General features: G+C 38.9%; 1 protein-coding gene across 2 annotated transcripts in view; it reads left to right on the top strand.

Moving 5' to 3' along the window:
* Positions 1-20,361, top strand: part of GABRA3 (gamma-aminobutyric acid type A receptor subunit alpha3) — a 240,653-nt gene that overhangs the window by 86,124 nt on the left and 134,168 nt on the right. For both annotated transcript variants that reach the window (XR_009493447.1, NM_174542.2), the window contains 1 exon segment: positions 12,564-12,729. Coding sequence is in view for 1 of the 2 variants with exons in the window: in NM_174542.2 (NP_776967.1) it covers positions 12,590-12,729 (140 nt within the window). In the remaining variant the exon portion in view is untranslated.

Genomic DNA, 20,361 nt, shown 5'->3' with positions numbered 1-20,361 from the left:
CAAAGAGCAAGTGGAATAGAAGTAATAGTTTAAAAACTAGAATAACAAAAACAGAAATTAAAGATACTGTGGTTTAAGCTTTTTCGTGCAATTATGGAGCAGTTACATATAAGATACAGAAAATGTGGCTATGGATATAGATTGCTAAAGTGGAATACATAGATATATTATCAACACCAACAATGAAATACTGAAGATGATAGAAGGACATAAAAAGTGTGAGTTGAGTACTGGTTTTGAGTGAATGTGAAGAGGCTTTAAGGAGGTCAATGTAAGAATAATGAGGGCAGAGGGTGATACAGATAAATGGTGTAAATCTCAAAAGAGGAGTGTATGCACACAGGAGAGGAGTAGTTTCAAAGTGGCATTAAAGAGATGAGATAATTCTGATCCTGTCTCTCAGTTGCATAATGTGTGGGAATATGCACATGCTACACTTCAGAGGAAAGTTAATGAAGTAGTGTCTTTGACGTAAACCCGATTTATTTCAGGCAGAGAGAAGGAGACTTTTCTGTTAAGAGGCTGAGGACACGGAACATTTGTTTCCCATAAAATGAAGGGTTGAAAGGCATGAGGGAAAGGTTTTAGAAGGGAATGTTAGTCTTGAGAATATATCTCTGAGAGCGAAAGGATCCCTGAGTAGTGTGGGCATGAACACCAGAAAGCATTCACTCTTTTTTTTTTTTTTTCCAACAAATATTTTACTGAGTAGCTTCCATATGCCCGGTACTGTTCTATGGCTCAGAAATAAAGTCCCCATTCTAATGAAACTTACATCTAGTGGGAGAAACAGAAAGTAAACAAGTAAATATTGTATATAATGTAATTTTAGGTAGTGCTATATAAGAAAAATGCTACTTAGGGGATAGAAAGAGATGAGGAAGGAGTATGCAGTTTTAGATAAGAGTGATCAGGAAAAGTTTCTCTGAAGCAATGACACAGAACTAGAATCCTAAGGAAAGTAAAAGGGTGAACCAAAATGGTATTTGGAAGAAGAGCATTTATGACAGAGAGAAGAGCAAAGCCCTCTCAGGCAGGAGCATGCGGTATGTTTTCAGGGAACAGTAGGAAGATCAGTTTCACCTGATATGAGTGTTGGAGAGGGAAAGTAGAAAGAGGTGAGATTCAGGAGTAGCCAGTGGTCAAATCAAGTAGATACTTATAGGTCATGACAAGTACTTTGGATTCTATGAAAATCCACTGGAAAAACTTGAGAATGGAGTGATATAATATAACTTACACTTTTTGAAAACTAACTCTAACTGTTGTGCGGATAATGGAGTGTAGAGTACGGGAGAGGAAGGAGAGAAAGTTAGGCGGCCATTCATTGCCATCATGGTGATGTGAGATGATGGTTTAGATAAACTTGTGGGCATTGGAGGTACTGAGAAGTGGTTAGAGTCTGATTCTGTTTTGAAATCAATACGTTAAGCGGATAGTTTGTATGGAAGAGATGAATCAAGGTGTAGATATGGACTGGGTTTGGGTGGATTTGATATGAGTTATGTGAGGAAGAAGAATTCTTGGTTTAGTGTTTTCACTTCATTGATTCCCTTTTAGTCTGTTTTGTTCACTACTGTAGTCCCAGCACCTAGAACAATGCCTGGTAAGTAGATGAGGCTTCATAAATTCTGAATGAATAAATGAATGAATAATAAGAGTGGTTTAGTTGGAGTGATAGGTGAAAGTACTTGATTGGTATAAGGGGAATAAAAAATGAGAATTGAAGAGGTTGAGATAGTGATATCAAAACTTATTGAAATGAGTTACATAAATGGAAGCAGAGAAATTAGGAAAGAGTTGGAGGGATATGTCAGGACAAGTGAGGGCTTTCTTTTTTTTTTTATCATGGATGATAGTTACATCATTTTATATGCTGCAGGGAATGAGCCAGAAGATAGGGAAAAGCTAACAAGTGTGGGAGGGAGAAGAAAATCACTGAAGTAAAATCCTTGAGCAGGAGAAAGGGAATAGGATCCATGGCACATGCAGAAGGAATAGCATTAGATAAGACTAGACACCTCTGGTAACAAGGAAAGGGTAGAGTATATGGCAGAGATTTGGGTAGCTTTAATAATTGATATTATGAAGATAAAATCTTCTGATTGTTTCATTTTTACTGGAAAATAGGAAGCAAAGCCATCTGTTGAGAATCTGGGAGAAGAGTTACTGGAGAATTAAGGAGAAAAGAGAAAGTAAAAAATAGTTGTTTCAGAGAGTGGGAGAATGAATTGGTTTGGCAAATGTAAAAGGATCATGGAACATTTGAAGTATGTTGAGAAAATTTAAAGACAGACCAGTCAGGCATAATTATGGATTTTTCTCCAGCTATATTTATCTGCTCAGTTGCAAAGAGATGAATTTAACCAGGGCTTATGTTTTTTTTTTCAGGCAGTCACAACAGAGTTAGAGAGAGGCAAGTGCATGGAGAGTTCATTGCAGACAATGATTAAAATGATTTTAATTATGGTGTGTGTGTGTGTGTATGTGTGTGTGTGCTTACTTCTGTCTGACTGTTTGTGATCCCAGAGACTATAGGCTGCCAGGCTTCTCCGTCCATGGGATTTTCCAGGCAAGAATGCTGGAGTGGGTTGCCATTTCCTCCTCCTGGGGATCTTCTCGACCCAGTGATTGAACACATGTCTCCTGAGCCTCCAGCATTGGCAGGCGGATTCTTTACCGCTGAGCCACCATGTAATTCAAGGAGAGTAAGAAAGAAAGTAAGGGCACCAAGGTGATGATGGGCAATTTAAAGGTGGCAAGATCAAGTGATCACAGATAGGATAGAAGAGTTGACAATATGAAAGTACTACATGAAAAAAGTTGGAAACATATGATCAGATAGTTATTTGAAATCATAGATTTGTAATGAGAGGGTTTACATATGACCATGGGAATGAGTGGCTGGATTAGGGTGGAGCTGAGACTCATTGGAGGGCAAGAGATCAAGGAATCTATATGTAGGTTCCAGTGACCAAGGATTACTCTGTCAAATATAATGCTAAATTGTGTACATGAATTATGCCATTTAATTCTCATAAAACTCCCATATGCCAGTATTATCATTCAGTTCAGTTTAGTCACATCTGACTCTTTGCAACCCCATGGACTGCAGCATGCCAGGCTTCCCTGTGCATCACCAACTCCCAGAGTTGCTCAAACTCATGTCCATTGAGTCAGTGATGCCATCCAACCAGCTCATCCTATGTTGTCCCCTTCTTCTCCTGCCTTCAGTCTTTCCCAGCATCAAGGTCTTTTCAAATGAGTCAGTTCTTCGCATCAGGTGGATAAAGCATTGGAGTTTCAGCTTTAGCATCACTCCTTCCAATGAATATTCAGGACTGATTTCCTTTAGGATGGATTGGTTTGATCTCCTTACAGTCCAAGGGACTCTCAAGAGTCTTCTGCAACACAATAGTTCAAAAGCATCAATTCTTTTTTTTTTTTCTTTTTTTTTAAATTTTATTTTATTTTTAAACTTTACATAATTGTATTAGTTTTGCCAAATATCAAAATGAATCCATCACAGGTATACATGTGCTCCCCATCCTGAACCCTCCTCCCTCCTGCCTCCCCATACCATCTGTGTACGAGATAACAATAACAAAAGCATCAATTCTTTGATGCTCAGATTTCTTTATAGTCCAACTCTCACATCCATATATGACTACTGGCAAAACCACAGCTTTTATTAGATGGACATTTGTTGGCAGAGTAATGACTCTGCTTTTTAATATGCTGTCTAGGTTAGAGATAGCTTTCCTTCCAAGGAGCAAGCGTCTTTTAATTTCATGGCTGCAGTCACCATCTGCAGTGATTTTGGAGCCCCCCAAAATAAAGTCTCTGACTGTTTCCATTCTTTCCCCATCTATTTGCCATGAAGTGATGGGACTGGATGCTGAATGTTGAATTTTAAGTCTACTTTTTCACTCTTCTCTTTCACTTTCATCAAGAGGCCCCTTAGTTCTTCTTCTCTTTCTGCCATAAGGGTGGTGTCATCTGTGTATCTGAGGTTATTTCTATTTCTCCTGGCAATCTTAATTCCAGCTTGTGCTTCATCCAGCCTGCAATTTTGCATGATGTACTCTGCATATAAGTTAAATAAGCAGTATGACAGTATACAGCCTTGACATACTCCTTTCCCGATTTGAAACCAGTCCATTGTTCCATGTCCAGTTTTAACTGTTGCTTCTTTACCTGCATACAGGTTTCTCAGGAGGCAGATAAGGTGGTCTGGTACTCCCATCTCTTTAAGAATTTTCCACAGTCTGTTGTGATCCACACAGTCAAAGGCTTTAGCATAGTCAATGAAGCAGAAGTAGATGTTTTTCTGGAACTCTTTTGCTTTTTCGATGATCCAACAGATGTTGGCAATTTGATCTCTGGTTCCTTTGCCTTTTCTAAGTCCAGCTTGAACATCTGGAAGTTCTTGGTTCACATACTGTTGAAATCTTGATTGGAGATTTTTGAGCACTACTTTCCTAGCATGTGAGATGAGTGTAATTGTGCGGTAGTTTGAACAGTTTTTGGTTTGGTATTGCCTTTCTTTGGGATTGAAATAAAAACTGACCTTTTCCAGTCATGTGGCCACTGCTCAGTTTTTCAAATCTGCTGACATATTAAGTGCAGCACTTTTACAGCATCATCTTTTAGGATTTGAAATATCTCAACTGGAATTCCAACACCTCCACTAGCTTTGCTTGTTGTGATGCTTCCTAAGGCCCACTTGACTTCATAATCTAGGATGTCTGGCTCTAGGTAAGTGATCACACCATCTTGGTTATCTGGGTCATCAAGATTTTTTTTGTATAGTTCTGTGTATTATTGCCACCTCCTCTACTTCAGTTATGTCCATACCATTTCTGTCCTTTATTGTGCCCATCTTTGCATGAAAATTATCATTTTTAACATTTTATAGATGAGAAATAATGTCGGATTTCTATGTGGTATGTCCAGGATTGGAACTAGGATGTTTCCTACTCCAGAACCTTGAATACTGACAGTGTCTTGAGACAGAGTAGAGTTAGATGGCACCAAATGAAATTCCAGTGACAAATTGAGGCAAGAAAATGGCAGACTTGGCTTTGTAGTATGTGGGTACAGGACTTGGGATACCTCTGTTCAGGTAAAGTTCTGGCAGATAGTGCCTGATAGCATCCAAGCAGAGGAGTTGGTAGGCAGACTGTTAATATCTCATAGATTCCAAGGACTGAGGTAAAGGAATTTGGGGAATTCTAATAGAAGAATGTATTGTATCAGTGTCTTGTACATACTAGGTGCTCAAATGTTTGTGATTAAATGAATTTATATTTGGACACGATATAGCAGCAGAGTCACCCTGGTAGCAGGTTTTTAGCCAGGCATTTTATGTATGTTCTATGATTTAATTTTTAGAATTCTGATAGGATGAGTATTATTATTACCAGTTTATGTTAAATAAGGAGGTCTTTAAAGCCTAACACGAGTAGTATTTGGTAGTTCCAAGTCATCTCTTAATTTAGTGGGTTCCAAAGCCCAACTTATACCCTATCCTTTATACTCTCTTACCACATTGAGAGATGTGACTTTTTCAAAATAGCATTCATTAACTATTTATTAAGTATACATTATTTCCAGGCAGGTTTCTATGCATTGAACATATATCTATAAATAAACCAAGCAAAATTCCTTGTTGCCATTGAGCTCATATTCTACTGGGGAAACAGCTGATAACAAAAAATATAAAACACATGCTAGAAGTGAACAATGCAAATAAATAGAGGAAAATAATAGAATGGGAAAGACTAGAGATCTCATCAAAAAAATTAGAGATACCAAGGAAACATTTCATGCAAATATTTTCACAATTAAAGGCAGAAAAAATATGGACCTAACAGAAGCAGAAAATATTAAGAAGAGGAGGCAAGAATGTACAGAAGAAATATACAAAAAAGATCTTGGTGACCTTGATGGTCATATATAACCATGATGGTGTGATCACTTCATGCAAAGAGAAGGGGAAACAATGGAAACAGTGACAGACTTTATTTTCTTGGGCTCCAAAATCACTGCAGATGGTTACTGCAGCCATTAAATTAAAAAACACTTTCTGTTTGGAAGAAAAGCTATGACAAACCTAGATCATGTCTTAAAAAGCAGAGATATAACTTTACCTTCAAAGGTCCATCTAGTCAAAGCTGTGGTTTTTCCAGTAGTCATGTATGGATGTGAGAGTTGGGTCATAAAGGCTGAGTGTTGAAGAACTGATGCTTTTGAACTCTGGTGCTGCAGAAGACTCTTGAGAGTCCCTTGGACTGCACGGAGATCAAACTAGTAAATCCTAAATGTAATTAACCCTGAATATTCATTGAAACGACTGATGATGAATCTGAAGCTCCAGTATTTGACCATCTGATGTGAAGAGCCAACTCATTGGAAAAGACCCTGATGCTGGGAAAGACTGAAGGCAGGAAGAGGAGGGGATGACAAAGGATGAGGTGATTGGATGGCATCACTGACTCATGGACATAAGTTTGAGCAAACTCCAGGTGATAGTGAAGGACAGGGAAGCCTGGTGTGCTGTAGTCCATGGGGTTGCAAAGCGTTGGACACGACTGAGTGACTGAATAACAGCAGCAACAACAGTGCAAGAAGTGCAAAGGAGAAAAATTAAACCTGGAAACTACATAAGGAATATCTGGGGTGTATTCAGTTCAGTTCAGTCGCTCAGTCATGCCCGACTCTCTGCGACCCCATGAATCACAGCACACCAGGCCTCCCTGTCCATCACCAACTCCCGGAGTTCACTGAGACTCACGTCTATCGAGTCAGTGATGCCATCTAGCCATCTCGTCCTCTGTCGTCCCCTTCTCCTCCTGCCCCCAATCCATCCCAGCATCCGAGTCTTTTCCAATGAGTCAACTCTTCGCATGAGGTGCCCAAAGTATTGGAGTTTCAGCTTTAGCATCATTCCTTCCAAAGAAATCCCAGGGCTGATCTCCTTCAGAATGGACTGTTTGGATCTCCTTGCAGTCCAAGGGACTCTCAACAGTCTTCCCCAACACCACAGTTCAAAAGCATTAATTCTTCAGTGCTCAGCTTTCTTCACAGTCCAACTCTCACATCCATACATGACCACAGGAAAAACCATAGCCTTGACTAGACAGACCTTTGTTGGCAAAGTAATGTCTCTGCTTTTGAATATGCTATCTAGGTTGTTCATAACTTTCCTTCCAAGGAGTAAGCATCTTTTAATTTCATGGCTGCAGTCACCATCTGTAGTGATTTTGGAGCCCAGAAAAATAAAGTCTGCCACTGTTTCCACTGTTTCCCCATCTATTTCCCATGAAGTGATGGGACTGGATGCCATGATCTTCATTTTCTGAATGTTGAGCTTTAGGCCAACTTTTTCACTCTCCACTTTCACTTTCATCAAGAGGCTTTTTAGATAGAGTGCCTGATGAACTATGGAATGAGGTTCGTGACATTGTACAGGAGACAGGGATTAAGACCATCCCCATGGAAAAGAAATGCAAAAAAGCAAAATGGCTGTCTGGGGAGACCTTACAAATATCTGTGAAAAGAAGAGAAGGCAAAAGCAAAGGAGAAAAGGAAAGATATAAGCATCTGAATGCAGAGTTCCAAAGAATAGCAAGAAGAGATAAGAAAGCCTTCCTCAGTGATCAATGCAAAGAAATAGAGGAAAACAACAGAAGGGGAAAGACTAGAGATCTCGTCAAGAAAATTAGAGATACCAAGGGAACATTTCATGCAAAGATGGGCTCGATAAAGGACAGAAATTGTATGGACCTAACAGAAGCAGAAGAGATTAAGAAGAGGTGGCAAGAATACACAGAAGAACTGTACAAAAAAGATCTTCACGACCCAGATAATCACGATGGTGTGATCACTCACCTAGAGCCAGACATCCTGGAATGTAAAGTCAAGTGGGCCTTAGAAAGCATCACTGGGGTGTGTAGAAGGATTTAATTTTTATTTAGGATATTCAGGGAGGGCCTCAGTGAGAAACATGATGTTTGAATAAATATCTGAAGTGAGGAAATGAATAAAATATCTGGAAACTGGATGGAAGAATACTCCAGGTACAGGCAATATCATCTTCAAAGGCTCTAGAACTGAAATATGCCAGGCATATCCAATGAGCTGCAAGGAGGCCATGTGGCTGAAATGGAGTGTGTAAGATAGGAGGGTAGCAGAGATTAGCCAGTTACTTGGGGATAAGATCATGTAGGTTCTTTTAGCTCATAATAAGGATTTTGAAATGGGAATCAATTGGAGGATTTTTGAACAGATGAGAGGCATGATCTGACTTAACACTTTATCATTTCACTGTCTGCTATTTAAAGAACAGACCACAGGGGACCAAGAGCAGAGGCAGCAAGACCAGTTAAGAAGCTTTTACAATGATCTCAGCAAGAGATGATGAGCCAGAGTCATAGCAGCAGAGGTGATGACCAGTGGTTTTGTTCTGAATATGTTGCCTTTTGAGTGGAATGCCCATGAGACTTGTTTATGGATTGAGTGTGGGTGTGAGAGCAAAAGTGGAATCAAGAATAACATCAGAGTGTTAACTCTGAACAAATGGAAAGTGGAGTTACCATTATATGTGATGAAAAAGATGACAGGTGATCCAGGTCTGTGTGTGTGTGTGTGTGTGTGTAAGTAGATATCTGAACCTCAGATATGAACATGTTAGGTTTAAGATGCTTCTCGGACATCAAAGTGCAGATATGGGTTACAGGAGAGTTGTAGGATGGAGATATTAATTTGTAAGTTATCAGCTAATGGAGATTTCCTCTTGTTAGTTCCTTGTAACTTCCTTTATCTCTGGAGAAGAGTAAATTGGTTGAATAACCATTTGCTAAATTTTGGCTGTGCAGTGCCATGTTATGGTGGCTTGGGCATGTGTCATAATTGTGTGTTCCTGTACCGTGGATAATTTGTTCTAACACCAAGATTATCTGAGCCTGCACAAGGGCTGTTGCTTCTTGTATTATAGCCAATCTGCACCTACCAAAGGGATCTGCCGTTGTGGCCATGGTTATCTGAATACACCCAATGGTTTTAAGTTCATATGTCATTGGTGTTTAATTTGCTGTACTTATATGAGCATACACCATGGTTGTCTAGTTTTGCAATGTGAACTGGCTTCTTTATACTAATTTTAAACAACTATTATTAGGTTTTACATTCTACTCAACACTGGAGAAGGAAATGGCAACCCAATCAAGTATTCTTGCTGGGAAAATCCCATGGGCTTGCAAAGAGTTAGACATGACTGAAGCAACTGAGCATGAGCTTGCAACATACTTGTTTGAATATTCATGTCACTATATGATGTTCTTTTTCTATAATTTTCAGTGTATTTACCATGAATATGTGAATTATATTTGTTCACATATTATAAATAATAATTTATTCACTGTGGTCATCATTACTTGAAAGATATCTATTCTTCATTGTGACCTCTTGCATCTATATCTTAACCTTTCTTACCCAGTGAAAAAAAGTACAGCATGTCTGCCTACTCTTGGACCATGGCTTCTGTTCGTACCTTGTGGCAGTCTAACATGACCATCTCCTCCTAAACCATGTCACTTAATTCCTGTATCATGGTTGCCATGATGCACACATTGTGTGTGCACATATCCCAGTTAAGGACTAATATACCAAATGCTTCTTCACATTCATCATGGTTGTTTAAGTATATACCATAGATGTCTCTAGCTTCATAGATGTTTTATTATGTTTGAAGGGTCTTTCTTTAAGTGTCATGGTTTTCAGTTTATGCACTGTGGTCACTTGAAAATTCAGCCAGGTTGGCAGAAGAATTTTAAACATCTGGCCTTCTACTGTCCTTATCTGCACTTGTTTGATGATCATCTGAGGTTGATCATTTACATGGATTTACATCATTTACATGTACATGATCATGTACATGGATTTATGTTCATTTAATGCTGATAACAGCTAAAGTGCCATATTTCTCTGTACACGTATCAGAGTTGGGTCCTGTTTTACAGATATGTGCTATCTTGCTAAAGCTACCTGTTCCATGTTGTTTTTAATAAAAAAATTAATTCTGGTTAAAAACACATAAACAACTGTTTTAATGGTACAGTTTAATGTTACTAAGTATGTTCACATTTTTGTAAAGTACTCTAGTGGCATTCTTTTGATCACATGCAATGTCTTAATGAAATATGTACCAAGGACGTCTTCTCTTGGTCAGTGTTTACTAGGCTTATTACAGTTTTCTGACATATACCCTGGCCAAATGGTTTTATATCATAAATGTTCACATGAATTATAATAATTTGTTTGCTAACAAGTGTCATGGTAGTTGGAGGGCACACATTATGTCCAACTTCTTTTATATGTTATGAATGTCTTCTCATGCATAATGGTTATTTAAACATGTATTAATATCTTAGTCATGAGTTCATATAACATTTTTGTCTTCTTATGCATCATAGTTTTCTCCTTCCAAATCATGGGCATTTGCTTCTGTGTCATTGGCATCTATGCTTAGTGTGAAGGTTTGCGGCTTGTTTACCATGATCATTTGATCGCAAACCATAGTTATATACTAGAATAGCATAGATGAGCACACACTACTGGTATCTTTGCCCATGCAGCATGGCCACCTTCTCCTAAATCCAGGATTGTTACTCAGATACTCATGTTTTTTGAGTATGCATCATAGTTTTGTCCTATATTCCATGGATGATTTCTACAATTTGGACTTCATATTCTGTACCAATTCTCTTTTTTCCTGTAGAGTATTTATCAATCATGATTATCTGAGCATTAATCTTTCTCATGTGATTTTCAAACTTTGGGTCCTATGAAAGTTTGAACATATGTCAAAGTTAATGCCCATACTGCAGGTGTTTCTCTTGCCTTAGAGTTGTCTCTTTATGCACTGTATTTTCTTCCTCATATGCTATGATTTTCTTAACTGTACTGTTTTTATTGATTTTTGTAAAATAGCCATCAACTCATACAGCTCATGAATCATGATCATCACAGGACTTATTAGGTTGAGCATTAGAAATTGATGTTTTATGAAAGAAAAATTGTCAAATACTGGCACATTTATATGATGCAACTTAATACTGTGACTATTTCTATCTATGCTGTGGACATTTTCCCATGTCAGAAATCTGTCTTCTTGAATATCATAGTATTCTATGCCTGCACCAGATTTAAGAAGACAATCTAAAGCAGAACCTGAGTGAGTGAGTGAAAGTTGCTCAGTCATGTCTCACTCTTTGTGATCCCATGGACTGTGGCCTGCAAGGCTCCTCTGCCCATGGAATTCTCCAGGCCAGAATACTGGAGTGGGTACCTGATCCCTTCTCCAGGGGATCTTCCCAACCTAGGGATCGAACTCAGGTCTCCTGCATTGCAGGCAGATTCTTTACCATCTGAGCCACCAGGGAAGCCCCAATATAGAACCTAGTGGGTGCTTTGGGACAAGGAGAGTGAGGATCAATTTAGAAAGACTTTTTTCCTTCATCTTCTCATCAATCAGAATAGTTCTTCAGCATGGATCTGTTTTACATATTAGTCTCTTGTATAAGCTTTCCTTGGGAAAAATGTTCCATATCCTTCTATGCCTTCTGAAAATTAAACCACCTCTATGACTGAAAAAGAGTATGGTGCTGGGTCAGAATTAGGTCTTCTTCAAGTGGTCAATGTCTCAGATTCTAAGAGGCCATAAGGATACAAGCAAGTGGCTCTTTACACTGTTTTCTTAACCCCATGTCCTGGGTAAACCTCCACCAAGCCAGGGTTCATAAAACAGCCTTGCATATAGACAACTCTAAATCACATAATCAGTTTAATCTGCTGACCATGGAGGGACTTCTATACCAGGAGACTAGGCTTGGATTTCTTCTTTATGTTGTGGCCCTATTTTGGGCTGGCTTTGCCCTCAAATATGTCTTTATGGGAAAACATCGTGTCTCATCATTCAGCAGTTTCTTAATCTGATTTAGAGGAAACAGTCCCTCTACTCCAGGCCTTTTTATATTTTGAAAAACCATCTAACCATATCAAGATGAGAATCAATCCCAAAAATTCAAGAAAGAGATTCCAGGTCTTAATATCCTAAGATTTTCTACAATATTACATAATTACTCATGAAAAGACATTTGTGATAGTAAGAAATCAAACAGGATTGGGGGGAAATAAAGTGAAGATGTTTTTAGGATCTTGGATTATAAGAGGTAACTGAGGCTGAGAGAAGTTCTGTGACTCACCTAGTCAGAAGACAGGGGAAAAGATGAAATTGTAATCTAAGACTTCTGATTACTCATTTAGAGTCTTTACACTATGCCTTCTATTGGATGGGCTCTGGTATAATCAAAAGAAGGGTATGCCAGAAGTGAATTTTGGTGGCATTGGAGAAGGAGAACTGTCACAGTAAGCATTTAGTAACTGTATATTATGAAAATTAAATGGTTCTGAGTTGAATAAAATCTTCTTTTTTCATCTCTTCTTTCTCCTTCCCTTTGTCTTCTATTCCTTTCCTCTTCCGCTGAATATGGAACTCACAGGTCTCTCCAAGTTGGTGCCTAAGAAGATGATAATCACACAAATGAGTCAGTTCTACATGGCTGGCCTTGGGCTTCTCTTCCTGATTAATATTCTCCCTGGAACAACTGGCCAAGTGGAATCAAGACGACAAGAACCTGGGGACTTTGTGAAGCAGGATATTGGCGGGTAAGTACCTAAACTCCTAGAATAAAAGAAGACTGTGATAAATTATTGACTTTGGTCAAAGTATTTTTTTTTTAATTGAAGTATGGTTGACTTACAATATTGTGTTAGTTTTAGGTATAGAGGAAAGTGATTCAGTTATATGAATATTCTTTTTTCAGATTATTTTCTGTTATAGATTGTTACAAGATATTGAATATTGTTCCCTGTGATACACCAATAAATTCTTGTCACTGTGTATCTGTTAATCCCATAGTCTTTTATACCTCCCCCATCCCTTTCCCCTTTGGTAACCTTGAGTTTGTTTTCTGTCTGTGTGAGTTTGTTTCTCTTGTGTATCAGTTCAGTTCAGTTCAGTTCAGTCGCGACTGCGTCCGACTCTTTGCAACCACATGAATAGCAGCACACCAGGCCTCCCTGTCCATCACCAACTCCTGGAGTTCACCCAAACTCATGTCCATCGAGTTGGTGATGCCATCCAGCCATCTCATCCTCTGTCGTCCCCTTCTCCTCCTGCCCCCAATCCCTCCCAGCATCAGGGGCTTTTCCAATGAGTCAGCTCTTTGCATGAGGTGGCCAAAGTATTGGAGTTTCAGCTTTAGCATCAGTCCTTCCAATGAACACCCAGGACTGATCTCCTTTAGGATGGACTGGTTGGATCTCCTTGCAGTCCAAGGGACTCTCAAGAGTCTTCTCCAACACCACAGTTCAAAAGCATCAATTCTTCAGTGCTCAGCTTTCTTCACAGTCCAACTCTCACATCCATATAGAGAGTCATTTTATTTTTTGGATTCCACTTATGATACATAATATTTGTCTTTCTCTGACTTATTTTACTTAGTATGATATTCTCTAGATCCATTCACATTGCTTCAAGTGACAATATTTTATTCTTTTTATAGCTTAGTAATATTCCATTGTACATACATACCACCTCTTTTTTAAATTTAATTCTTTATTGGAGTATAATTGCTTTACAGTGTTGTGTTGGTTTCTGCATACAACAACATGAATCAGCCATAAGTGTATGTATCTGTGTGTGTGTGCGTATATATATATCTCCTTACCCTTTTGAATCTCCCTCCCAGTGCCCCCACATCCCACCCCTCTAGGTTATCATAGAGCACCGAACTGAGCTTGCTGTGCTATACAGCAGGTTCCCACTAGCTAACTATTTTATGCATGGTAGTGTATTATATATGTCAATCCCAATCTCCCAATTCATCCCACCCTCCCCTTCACCCCTTTTGTCCACAAGTCCATTCTCTATGTGTCTCTATTTCTGCTTTTCAAATAGGTTCATCTGTGTCATTTTTCCAGATTCCATATATATGCGTTAATGTGCAATATTTGTTTTTCACTTTCTGACTTACTTCAGTTTGCATAACAGGCTCTAGGTTCATTTGCCTCAGTTTAAGTGACATTCATTGCTTTTATGGCTGAGTAGTATTCAATTATCTTAGTGTACTCTAAGTCTTTCCATCTTCTATCAGCATTTTCAACGATAATCTCTGGGGCTGAGGGCTATAGAACTAGACCAATATGTCCTTAGAAACTTGGCCCACAAGGCCCTTTTTACTCTTTATTCCAGTGTGGAAGAAAAAAAAAAGACTAATTCTATCTTATTAACTTCTCATGTATCTGATTTCATTGGGCATGATAGATATTCTAAATAAGATGGAAGTTCTACATAAATGAAGCTTACCTCGTCAAATGTTAAAGGCTTTTTAATTTTAACTGAGAGTAAAGTTCTCTAAAAGATATATTACATGTTATCTAATAATACTAAAGAAGGATTTTGAGCAGAATAGTCCTTCTTCATGGTGACTTTCTGATCATCATAAAGAGCATTCATTATGTTTATTCTATATCTGCTTTTTTCTTTTTGTGTCTCCATCCTCAGTGTTAGCTGTCACCTCTCCTGTTTATATTGGTTTGCTTATATCCTGTTGGTGCTTTGAAAGTCAGATAATTGAGCCTTTTGAAAACTATATTAAAGAGAAGGCCAAGATATCCTGCTTGGAAAAGCAGAGACAAGTGCTTGTATTTAATACAGAGATATTAAAAACTTTTGGGGGGGACTTTATTTTCTTCCACGTCCAATACAATTCATGCTTTTTAGTAGATAAAACTACTAAAAGTCTGGCTCTGAATATTAGTGTTGGCATTATATTTGTATTTGCTGTAAATATAGAAACCAATACAACATTAAAATGTATATGCTGGTAGCTCTAATACTTAACAGCTGCTGCTTTTTGTTTGCTTGTTTTCATACCTTATTAATGATGTTTCTGTGTGTTGAATAAAATCCATTTGCTGCATTATTTTATCCACCTTTAGTGGATTATTCAATTAAATCACGTGGTTGGCTACCCAAGCAGCTTCAACAAACAACAGTGGTTTATTAACCAATACTTTATTTAAATCATGTTCTAAATGCAATAGCTCTCTGTAGGCTTAAGCAAGGAAACAGGTTGCACACCTGGAGAATTTGATTTAGTAACTTATATGCATAGTACATCATGAGAAACGCCGGGCTGGAGGAAGCACAACCTGGAATCAAGATTGCCAGGAGAAATATCAATAACCTCAGATATGCGGATGACACCACCCTTATGGCAGAAAGTGAAGAAGAACTAAAAAGCCTCCTGATCAAAGTGAAAGAGGAGAGTGAAAAAGTTGGCTTAAAGCTCAACATTCAGAAAACTAAGATCATGGCATCCAGTCCCATCACCTCATGGCAAATAAATGGGGAAACAGTTGGACACAGTGGCTGACTTTATTTTTCTGGGCTCCAAAATCATGGTGACTGCAGCCATGAAATTAAAAGACTCTTGCTCCTTGAAAGGAAAGTTATGACCAACCTAGACAGCATATTAAAAAGCAGAGACATTACTTTGCTAACAAAGGTCCATCTAGTCAAGGCTGTGGTTTTTCCATTGGTCATGTATGGGTGTGAAAGTTGGATTATAAAGAAGGCTGAGCGCCGAAGAATTGATGCTTTTGAACTATGGTGTTGGAGAAGACTCTTGAGAGTCCCTTGGACTGCAAGGAGATCCAACCAGTCCATCCTAAAGGAGATCAGTCCTGGGTATTCATTGGAGGGACTGATGTTGAAGCTGAAACTGCAATACTTTGGCCACCTGATGCGAAGAGCTGATTCATTGGAAAAGCCTCTGATACTGGGAAAGATTGAGGGCAGGAGGAGAAGGGGACGACAGAGGATGAGATGGTTGGATGGCATCACTGACTTGATGGACATGGGTTTGGGTGGACTCCGGGAGTTGGTGATGGACAGGGAGGCCTGGTGTGCTGCTGTTAATGGGGTCACAAAGAGTTGGACACGACTGAGTGACTGAACTGAATTGACTGAACTTGGGGGTAGTGCCTAAAAATCTGCATTTCTATCAAGTGCCTACCTGATTCTGATATAAGGAATGTTTGGACAATACTCTGGGTACACAGTCCTTGTTTTCCAAGAGCTTACAGTATATTTAGGAATATGGGCTTCAGAAATTTTAGAATAGCAGACATGGAAAAACCCGTTGAGAGCATCTTATCTGATCCCTTATTTTGTGCATGACAAAATTGGCTTCCAACAAAGGACATTTACTTTTCTAAGACTTTACAGAAAATTAATCATAGGGATAGGTTAAAACGCCAGTCTATGATTCCTAGTCCCATCATTTTTAAAGAAAAGCTGCAAGGAACAATTTCAGCTTCCTGTAATATATTTCTTATACTCCTGTTCCCTGGCTCAGTATTTTGACCATTAACAACTGAGAACTGTATTTGTGGAAAGTGTTAGGTTGGACCGTTATGAAAATATCCTTCAGTTCAGTTCAGTCACTCAGTCGTGTCCGACTCTTTGCGACCCCATGAATCGCAGCACGCCAGGCCTCCCTGTCCATCACCAACTCCCGGAGTTCACTCAGACTCACGTCCATCGAGTCAGTGATGCCATCCAGCCATCTCATCCTCTGTCGTCCCCTTCTCCTCCTGCCCTCAATCCCTCCCAGCATCAGAGTCTTTTCCAATGAGTCAAATCTTCACATGAGGTGGCCAAAGAACTGGAGTTTAAGCTTCAGCATCATTCCTTCCAAAGAAATCCCAGGACTGATCTCCTTTAGAATGGACTGGTTGGATCTCCTTGCAGTCCAAGGGACTCCCAAGGATCTTCTCCAACACCACAGTTCAAAAGCATCAATTCTTCGGCGCTCAGCTTTCTTCACTACTCTGGGTCAAAATTGTTGAATATAAGCAATTTAATGATGGGTCAAGCTAAGTAGCAAGTAAATGCCAAATGGATCTTCTATCCCAGTCTGTATACACGATTGCAGGGAGAAATATCAATAACCTCAGATATGCAGATGACACCACTCTAATGACAGAAAGCAAAGAGGAATTAAAAAGCCTATTGATGAAGGTGAAAGAGGAGAGTGAAAAAGCGGACTTAAAACTCAACAGTCCAAAAATGAAGATTATGGCATCCGGTCCCATCACATCATGGCAAATAGATGGGGAAACAATGGAAGCAGTGCAGACTTTGTTTTTTTGGGCTCCAAAATCACTGTGGACAGTGACTGCTGCCATGAAATTAAAAGGCCCTTGCTCCTTGGAAGAAAAGCAATGACAAACCCAGACAGTATACTAAAAAGCAGAGACATTACTCTCCCAACAAAGGTCCAAATAGTCAAAGCTATGGTTTTTCCAGTAGTCATGTATGCATGTGAGAGCTGGACAATAAAAAAGGTTGAGCACCCAAGAATTGATGCCTTTGAACTGTAGTGCTGGAGAAGATTCTTGAGAGTCCCTTGGACAGCAAAGAGATCAAACCAGTTAATCCTTAAGGAAATCAACCCTGAATATTCATTCATTGGAAAGGCTGATGCTGAAGCTGCAATACTTTGGCCACCTGATGCGAAGAACTGACTCATTGGAAAAGACCCTGATGCTGGGAAAGATTGAAGGCAGGAGGAGAAGGGGGCAACAGAGGATAAGATGGTTGGATGGCATCACCGACTCAGTGGACATGAGTTTGAGCAAGCTCTAGGAGATAGTGAAGGACGGGGAAGCCTGGTGTGCTGCAGTCCATAGGATCACAAAGAGTCAGACATGACTGAACAACAACTATCCTTGTCTGACTGTAATTTGTTGAAACCTGAGATGTGTATCAGTCAGGATCCCAAAGAAAACAGATGGGGAATTTCAATGAAGACTATTTGAGGAGAATATGTTTGCAAAGGGACTAATTGTGAAGGTATGATCTGGGTATAGGTATACTCCAAGGAATAGAGCAAGAACCTAAGGCCAGCAGTAGATATGTCATATAAAACAAGTCTTTTTAAGAGTGCAGAAATCTTTAGTGGAGGAGCTTTCACAGAGAGAGAGAGAGCTAAAAGATTGCATACCCACACTTTCCCTTCTTCTTCCCTCTGATCTTCTGCCTACTTGAAGACAGAGGCTGTGGCAGCCCTGCTGAGATAGTTCATATAGGTTATCCTTATAAGAAAGTGAACAGGTTGAACACGAGTATATAATATATCTAGAAGAAGGAATGACAGACATTGGGCACAAGGCCTTACATTTACATGAACCCAAATCACTTTTTCTGCATCAAGATTCCATAGTAGTGGCAGTGGTGAGCAGATATTTTGCATTTAAGAGGAAATGGTTGAATTAATTATCTCCTTGTCATATTCATAGCCTGACTTGGTGCCACTGTTCCAAAGGTTCTTCTAAGTGTCTGCTTTCATCATGAAATATATTTTCTCAGTTCTCTTAATCTCAGAATAACTGTGGCTACACATGTATTGGGTTGGCCAAAAAGTTTGTTTGGGTTTTTCCATATCATCTTACAAAAAAACCCAAATGAACTTTTTGGCCAACCCAATAAATACTAAGTTACTAAGAGAAACATTAAGGATTTGGTTTTTATTTTACTTTAACTCAGTGAATAATGTGAACAGGTAGGGCACATGTTGAGTGGGTATATGTCAAGCTAATTTTGATTGAAGTGCAAGTATGTAAAATCCAGTCTCTTCTTTGTGTATATAATCTCTATTATGGCATCAATACATTAATACTCTTACCATTCAATCTCCAAATCTTAAAATTTAGGAACCAGATGTGGGACCTGAGAAGCCATAAGTCCTAAGCTCTTATCCTGACCAAGAATCCTTCTTGCATTATGCTTTATGATTGACCTACCAGTTTGAATCCCTCCAGTAGTAAACTGCATTACTACCATGGGCATATAGCTCTAGGGATGGGAAAGTGCTTCCTATATTGAACAGAAGTCCACCTTCCTCTAATGCCTACCTATTTTAGGCTTCTGTGACACTTCCTTCCTATTTCATACTTCTTCCTCTCAGAGCTACTCCATGCTTTCTTGTCTACAGGATAACTCTCATCACTTTCAACTTGTCTCCTCACATGATACAGTTTTCCAGACAGTGCTTAGAACTTGGTATTCTCCTTTGCTCTCTAGATTTTTTTGAAACTTGGTTCAATACTTTATTTTTAGTTTTCATATTCTATCATGTTCCTTTAGAGCTTATACTTAAATAACTCTTACTATGTGCCAAGCACTATTCTAAGTGCTTTACATATGTTAATTCATATAATCCTTAAAACAGATCTGCTAACTAGGTGCTGCTATTATTACTGTTTCAGAGATAAAATATGGAGACACCGAGAGGTCAAGTAACTTGCCAAAGCTCACACAGTTTAAAAGCGGCAGAGCCAGAACCAAAACCCAGTCTGGCTTCAGAGTACATGCTATTAATTGCTACAATGTTTTGGTTTTCATGTGTTTGGTCACCTTTAAGTAAAAATTAGGCACATGTCCATATATTTTGTGTACATGAACATTTACTTATATATAGTAATCCCTCAACCTCTGAATATTTAATATCTCAGCTACATGACTGCCTGGCCAGTGCTACAATTGGGCAAGTATAATTTTCTTATAGGACCTAGAGAAATAAGAAGTATAATTTTCCATTTTGAGGTAGAAATACAGAATTTGTAACACAGGGCAGAGCTGGACATTTGAAGCCAGGGTCAAGAATACTTGGTAAGTGATGCTCTGACTTCCTATTGTATCAGGTCAGGAGGTAACAGTGTCTCAGTATTACTGATGGTAAAATGAATCTCTTGGTTAAGATGATGACTGTCAGGACTCTCCACTGCAAGGATACTAGCCACCAGGATTGACTGAGAGATTTGAGCTCATGACCACCTCATTGCTTTGGTCATGGCCATGGATGTGGGATAGAGAGTAAATAATAATAGTGTAGAAGAGAATATTCCTAGTACTGTAGTGTGCCTTCATTTGTATCATAATTCTTTTCTCCACATAGGCAGTGTTATAAATGGTTCTCAGGCTGGCCTATGAAAGTCTGCTTAATGAGAAATGTTGCTGAAATAGTGCTCGTGCATTGGCAATTACAATCATTCAGACAAATTACAAGAAATAAGGACTTGTGTAGCTTTGCCTGAAAGACTAATTGCCTTTTATGGCATTGTTTCAAAGGAAGAATGGACCTTTATTTCTTTGCAAATTTAGAATACAACCCATTTTATGTTGAGGTATGTCTGCTTACATTCACATATGAAATCATATCTCTAAGG

The sequence above is a fragment of the Bos taurus genome, chromosome X (assembly GCF_002263795.3).
Source record: "Bos taurus isolate L1 Dominette 01449 registration number 42190680 breed Hereford chromosome X, ARS-UCD2.0, whole genome shotgun sequence".
In the NCBI taxonomy this organism is placed as follows: Eukaryota; Metazoa; Chordata; class Mammalia; order Artiodactyla; family Bovidae; genus Bos; species Bos taurus.
The sequence above is the reverse complement of the archived record's forward strand: the minus strand, read 5'-3'. Positions and strand labels throughout refer to the sequence as shown.